This window comes from Benincasa hispida, chromosome 1, assembly GCF_027475165.1.
Source record: "Benincasa hispida cultivar pf3 chromosome 1, pf3_genome.v1.1, whole genome shotgun sequence".
Lineage (NCBI taxonomy): Eukaryota > Viridiplantae > Streptophyta > Magnoliopsida > Cucurbitales > Cucurbitaceae > Benincasa > Benincasa hispida.
In genome coordinates this window covers 79836945-79844276 of record NC_143478.1, presented here as the reverse complement: position 1 = coordinate 79844276, position 7332 = coordinate 79836945, and the positions used below count along the sequence as shown (strand labels likewise).

General features: G+C 34.9%; 1 protein-coding gene across 1 annotated transcript; it reads right to left on the bottom strand.

Annotated features, from left to right (window-relative positions):
• Positions 1–2466: 2466 nt before the first annotated feature.
• LOC120088992 (phytochrome-interacting ankyrin-repeat protein 2-like) lies at positions 2467–6580 on the bottom strand. Its single transcript, XM_039046433.2, has 3 exons — positions 5620–6580; positions 4188–4359; positions 2467–2890 (listed from the first exon to the last, which is right to left on the bottom strand). The coding sequence occupies exons 1-3, from the start codon at positions 5752–5754 to the stop codon at positions 2676–2678; spliced, it is 522 nt and encodes a 173-aa protein (XP_038902361.1). The 5' UTR covers positions 5755–6580; the 3' UTR covers positions 2467–2675.
• Positions 6581–7332: the final 752 nt, after the last annotated feature.

Genomic DNA, 7332 nt, shown 5'->3' with positions numbered 1-7332 from the left:
GCTTCTCCTACTTGAGAGCGTTTTGGGATTTCTTCATCTCCTTTTTATCCTACTTTCTTTTGATATTCTGATTGACCTTTTCTTTGGTCACTAAAGATTGCTTCTTCATTATTGCTCTTTACTGTGACATCCAACAAACCAATGCTTCTTGACTGGAAAGTTGACTAGAAAGTCTATTTTCTAGGTCAATTAGAGAAGGTTAGACTGCCCAACCTTGAATAGCAGTAATAAAGCTTCTATATTCAGGTTTAGGTCCATCAATAATAATTCTCCTCATCCTTGATTCTGAAATAGTGGAAATAGGATCTAATTTAATGATTTCACAACATAGAGTTTTTACCCTGGTGAAGTATTGATTGATAGTCATCTCTCTTTGAGCAACTAACAAGAGCTCATTCTCTAGAACCTGCAATCTTACATCATTTTTCTTCGAGAAAAGTGAGGCAAATGTGTCCCATGCCACTTTTGTTGTCTCCGTTGTATTGATGTGCTCCAACATTTCTTCATCAACCGTAGTTTTGATTGCAAACTTGGCCTTACCTATCTTGATATTTCATTTCTTCAAAGCAGCAACACCCTCAGGTGGACTAATTTCAACTCCCACAACATTCCACAAGTCTTGACCTTAGAGATACGACTTCGTGCATGTGGACCATGTTTTGTAGTTCTGAGTGTTGAGCTTCTTGATTCCTCCAACAACTTGAAGGTCACTCATCATCTTGTATTGATGAATGCATTCCACGAGTAGTTGTCTCCCAGACAACAAGCTTCAGAGTCCTAGACTGTACTCAAACTTCAGAAGCTCCACCATAGCCAGCTATGCTAGCTTAGCTATAATACCACTTGTTGAAGAAATCGGCATGAGAGGAAGAGAAACAATCTCTTTTTGAAGAAAGAAACTTTTAATTTAGATAAGGATGAACACTTAGAAATTATTCTTTCACTCTCAAGACACTCACTCACTTTTCTATACTAACTCTCTAACTTTGCTTGCTTGGCTCACATATGGGGCTACATCTTCAATTTATAGGCATGAGATCCTTGAACCTTAAAGAATAAGATTTTTCTAGACTTTTCTCTGATCTAACTAATTCTAGATATATGAGATTACCCAATCTAAAAGGATTCTAGAATTCTTTGGAGCCTAAAGAAACCCTAGAATACTTGTAGATCTTTTCTTTGAGTTATATATTACATATTTCAAACATAATTCTAGAAAAGTCTATTACACATACTTCAATAGAGCTTTTAGAATAATTAGTGTTACTTCTATTTCAACATATATATATATATAGCAAAATATGAGACCTTTCTAAAATGGAAACCTTAGGCTTGCCTCACTCGCTTATAACTTAAGTCAACCTTGTCTGTTTTGAATACATTTTTATTTATGGCGTTGTTATAAAAACTTTGAAGTTATAATAAAAAATAGGTCATAGCTCATCAACAAAGTTATACGTGTTTGTGTAGGAAGATTAGCTAAAGATGATGTAACTAAAAATGGAGAACATAATGACATGAGAGGAAAATTTTCTAATAATAAGATTCAACATTTGGCAGTCATCATATAGTATATTGTTTTATCTCAGACTTCACATCGTTCTTTAAAATGGAAGGTTGTATAAAAAAAATTCATTCTAATTTATACCGCAATCTGTAGCACATTTCTAGACATTTTTCGAATGAACTTTTGCATATAATAATGGCTTTGAATTTGATGGGTTGAGAGGAAAAAAATCCTTTTGAGTTATTTATAGGCACAAAATCTGAAAAATATAATCTACCAAAATGAAATTTTTTTGAGAAAGAAAAAATGAACTTAAGTAATACCTTGTCATGTTTAAATTCTCTTTTCATATACTTAGCTGTTATCCGAACTTTCAAATTATCTTGGTTACTTCGATTTTTAACTTCCATCAATCTGGTCTATGTATACAAAATTGTAACATAAAATTTATTCATAATGGGAACTTATTCCTTCAAAGTAATGTCAATATTTGAGAAGCCAAAATGAACATACTCAACTAGCATACAAATGTGTTAGCAACAAAAAAACCAGTGGTTCAAATCCCCCTACCTTATTATAGGAAAAAAAAACATTTCAAATCATATACCTAGTATACTAAGCTATCAACTATGACCGAAAAAATTAGATTAAAAAAACCAAAAACAAAAACAAATAAATACAGTGAATAAAACAAACATTTCAAAAGTACTTAGAAAAGCAATCGAAATAAACATCTTGAAATAACAAAAAACTTTAAAAGTACATGAATCAAGAAATGATTTTTTTTAAGGCAAATCATGTCTTTATATTACTCCAAGTGAAATTCAAGATGTGCAATCCTAAAACTTTCAGGAGATCAGATTAGGTAGTAGCTTTTTCTGACAGCTGAGATTTCAAAAACATGCCTTTCATGGTTATATTGCAATGGTTAATTTGACTTCTAGTAGAGGCAGCAACGATTAAGAAGAGAAAATTCAAATTAATCCACGGTTGGCAAAGGTTTACAAACACAACACAGTTTATGGTTTGACAACAGACATCATAAGTAGTTCCACAGAACAAAAAGCATATCTGATTCAACATACATAAAGATTTAGGATAGATGTCTTCATAAAAACAGAATCAAACTCAACAACACCTACCACCAAAGGATGGGGAGGATGGGTTTTCAACTCTCAGAGCTGCAAGATGTCTCTCCAGATGAACTATTTTCATGTTGAAGACGCTTCATCTCCTCGTATGCCCACTCAAGGCCAGGACAGTAATGGAGTGGAGGATTAAATCTGCAGTCATTAATGTCATCCGGCAAGAATGCTCCATTCTCCACAAGGAACTTCACAGCTTCCTTCCTTCTCTCTTTGGCTGCACTGTGCAGAGGTGTCCCTGGGGTTCATTGTCAATATAATGAATGTTTAGGATATCTACAGGGCCTGAACATTTTATATATTCTTACTCTTCCTATTTGATAATAATTAATATGTTTAGGTACTTAGAAATTCTGGTTGTTTATCTACATGTTTAGGGAAATATGAGAGTTTTACGAGACCAGCACCACCATATGCCTACAAGTCTCCCACGGTGCCAGCCTACTTGCTCCTCAAACATGTTATTTAGAGAGAACCCAGCATACCATGGCACCAACACAATAGTTACGGGACATAAACACCAAGGCCGTGGTGCAGGATCAAAAAATGAAGTTATAACCAACAAAATCAGAAAGAAAGAATGAGTGAAATAAGAGGTCGGAAGGTGGAAGGGGGTGGCAATGGAGAATGGAGATTGCTTCCTCGTCCCCGTCCCCATCCCCATCTCCAATTTCATTACTCATCTCTGCGAAATTCCAATTTCGTGGGGATATTCTACATTTAGTTTTTTTAAAAGAAAATTTTCAACAAAATAGTCAACTCTCCACAATGGTAAATTACTTACAAAGAATCCCTATTTAAAGAGAAAAATCTTAAACCTCTTTATAGAAATAAAATAACATTTCATATCAAATTATCTAATTTAATCCATACATAGGGGTTTAAAATGCTTCAAACAATTCAAATTATCCATACATTTGATTCAAACATAACAATCTCCAATGATAATATATATATAGGCAGGGACAAGGACTGGGTTAGGGAAAGGAAATATATTCCCCATCCCCATCCCCATTTAGGCAACAGGAAATTAATTTCCCCCTCACTCCCCATTCCCTTTGATTAAATCAAGGATTTCCATCCCATTCAAGCCAAGTCCCACAGAGAAAAAGAACATTCCTATCACAAATTTGCCAAACTCGTAAAACTAGTTTTTCTTCCCTTCTCCTTTCTTTAGTTAGTTTTGTCGATGAATTTTTACCTGAGTTCTATTTTCAAGGATTATAAATTTTAGCACATGTTAATTCTCCGTATTTATTTTCGAACTTATGCCTGCCTTTTTTTCCTACGGCTTCTAATTTACTGGGATAGGTTACTTGATTCATATTTAATAGTACAAGTTAGCAAAACTGTTTATGAATTGAATTAAGTGAGATCACTCCTCAGGAGATTCTTTTCTAAAATTTCAAATAGCCGATTCGTCAATAACAATAAAATAAGAGACATGTTCAGCAAAATATGAATAAAAATCAATTCCAGCTTTATATTTAGCCAATTCCAAGGTAAATGAATCCACAAGAGATCAAGATACTTACAGCCACAAGCACCTTTGGTTCTAGCATCAATGTTAGCACCACGTTCAAGCAATTCATCCATTACTTCAAGATGTCCACCCTCGGCAGCAAGGTGGAGGGGGGTCAAGCCCTTTGATTTGGGGCCCCATGCTATTGCATTCACATCCATTCCATCATTGAGCAAACGTTTCACCTGATCAAGAAGGGGAGAATAAAACCTTCAAGCCATCATATTTGGAAATGAAAAGTCAAGAATAAATATATAAAACCAACAGCTATCACCTAAGGAATAAACGAGCAAAAGAAACCCATGGTATTTGCAAAGAAAACAAAAGAACAGCTAAGTATCCACCAGGAGACAAATAACCTTTGTTTTTTCCATGTGTTTGGTATTTAGGGAGGGGGAATACAAGTAAAGCCAGTGAACAAAAGTTGAGATACCTTGAAAAAAAAAAAAAGAACATGAAAGACAATATGTATAAAGAGAACACTCTGACTGCTAGAGAAGGAGACGAGGGAGAAGAAATGAGAGAATGAAGTAACATATTTATTCAGTTACCACCCCCTTTCCAGGTTTTTGGGTGGCCTTGGTTCCAATCCATTCTCGTTGCACTATGTTGGAAGAAGTTATTCACCACACACTTTCTGAAACAAATATAAGTTTCACTCAAAAGCAAGGTTCCAGGCAGTTGTATAGAAAAACTACTTAGAAAGGAACATGAGGTTTTCAAGGAGACAAAAGGATTTGGCCCTATTTCAGTGTCTGACTATTCTGAGATATTCTCCTTAATTGTCTAATCCTCAACAGTTAAAGCTCATTCCTATTATCTTCAGGTTGCTCCCTTTTGCCATGGACAATTACTTTTGCTTGGCCTCTTTTTGTGATATTTTATTCTTCTTAATGGAAGTGGTTTTGCATCCAAACATAACAAAATATATACACGCACACAACAAAGCAAAAGATAACACGATGTGCACTCACACAAGTCACAACTCAAAATGTCAAAAAACTACTACCAAACAGTAACACTCCTAGAAAAGAATAGAAGGATAGGAGAGGATTGCATAGTTCGAGGTTAGTAAACATGAGTTTCCTCGTTAAAAATAACCAAGGAGTAAACCCTCCCCTCCTTATCCCTTTTGTTGGGGCAATTGACCCATACTACCCAACCTCCAAATCCAATTAACAAAAAAAGGGAGGGGATGAAATTTATGTGAAAATAAACCTTCCCCTCCTTATCCCTTCCTTGTAGAACAATCTGATCCTCACAAAAGAATGTTAGAATGTTAAACTGAACTAGTATATCAGTCTTTCAAGTTTCAATGTTCTCATGCAATTCTCCTTCCAATAAAATTAATGACAACATAATTGTAAAGGCAATGAAGATGGAAAAACAAACAGCAATTCGATCCAATTCAGAAACCAGCAGGGTAGAAATTATACAAAATTCACCTCTTTAAGGTCACCCTTTCTCGCACCAATGTGGAGTGAAGTCCATCCCCTGTCATCCGTATTGAATACTTCATATCGGAAGGAACGCCTTCTCGAAAGGCTTCGACTAATCTGGCTCCTCTGTTCCTGAGGCATGTCCTCAAATTCCCTTTCAGTCAACTCGAACCAACCTCGCTCAAAATAGTTTGTAAATCGCAAAAAACAAGAAACAGAACTCCCTTCTTTGACAATAAAATCAAAACTTGTTTCTATGGCAAGAAAACCCAGAACCTAGAAAGACACAAGAATTACATGGTTCAAAGGAGTAACAAAGTAAAATTAAAAGGGTCAAGGAGGATTGGAAGGAAAAACTGAAAGCAAAGAGAATTAACGAGAAACAGTAACAGAATGATGAGCCACGCAGTAGGGTGCAAAGGGATTCAATCCAGGGCCAAAGACACGAAGATTGTGAACGATTACGATGAAGGTCATAAAGGGCTTAAAGATTGTAATCATAATTGATACGAAACCCTTATCGATTGAATGATGAAGCAGGAGATAAAATTTGAAGAACCAACAGATGGGATTTCGGATTCCGATTAGACAAATGGTTGAAGAGAAATTTTGGCGGTGATTATAGAAATCCTGCTTTGAATCGGACAGAACTCAAAGGAAACATGACAGAGAAAGAAGAGAAGTAGTCGCCTGGATTCTCCAAACCCTAGAAGGAAAGGGAATTTTTAGAATGCCTGAAAACAATAACAGCGAGATTGAAACGAGGGAGAGAAGGAACAGTAGAATTTGGTTGGACTGCTTGTAAGTTCTACGCACAACGACCCAATTTAAAAGAAATAAAAAGGGCAAATCTAATCAACTACGTCCACATTCGGCTAAAGGATTTTTTTTTTTTTTATTTGATATTATTGGCAGAGATCCAACCTTGGACCTCAAAGTTTATATTAAAGTGCCGGAGCTATTTGATAGCTCAACTCGAGTTGGTTTGAGTAGCTAAAAAAAAATTGGACCCATGCATGTTGCGCTCATAAAAATAGAAAAATCCAACATTTTATCACTCTCATTTTCATCCATTTTCTCATGTATTTTCATTATCCTTCAATTTATTATTTCTCTCTCTCATGTGTCTCCTCTTCTCTCATCTTATCTCTTCTTTTGTTGATGGTTCATCTCTATCATCTTCTCTCTTCTTACTTTATCTACCTCGTATGGATTTTATTTTCTCTTTTTTTTTTTTTCTTTCAATGGTCGTAAAATTTCTTTAGCCCATGGTTTAATTTTTTTTTGAGATGTATGTCCTAGGTTTGGATCTGTATTTTCATGTTTTGATTCCCTCTACTTGCTCGAACCCTTTAGATTGACCACCTAACATTTCAACTCAACACTATATATTTTGTGAACTTGTTTTTTGAACCCAACACATTTGGTTGTCTTATATTATTTTGTGATGTAAAAAGAAGGTAGTTTTACTATATTGACACCTTGTGAACATCATTATGATATGAAAGGTAAATATTTTATGCATACTTCTATTCTGACGTACACAATGCATATTGTATAAACATAAATTGTTAAGTTATTGAGTGCTTCAACATTTTTGTGTAGAACATGATAATTTTTTTTATAATAACGTTCAGTTGGTAAGATTTCTTTTTTTTTTTTTAATTGAGTGCTTCAATTGATTGGGGTTAAAATGTGATTGTTCGATAGAAGAAAAAA

Excerpts from the sequence above, each read along its gene's own strand:
- LOC120088992 (XM_039046433.2), bottom strand. The coding sequence starts at position 5,754 with ATGCCTCAGGAACAGAGGAGCCAGATTAGTCGAAGCCTTTCGAGAAGG. Across the intron at positions 4,360-5,619 it reads GAAAGGGTGACCTTAAAGAG|GTGAAACGTTTGCTCAATGA; the intron begins GTGAATTTTGTA and ends CTTCTTGATCAG. Across the intron at positions 2,891-4,187 it reads AACCAAAGGTGCTTGTGGCT|GGACACCTCTGCACAGTGCA; the intron begins GTAAGTATCTTG and ends AATGAACCCCAG.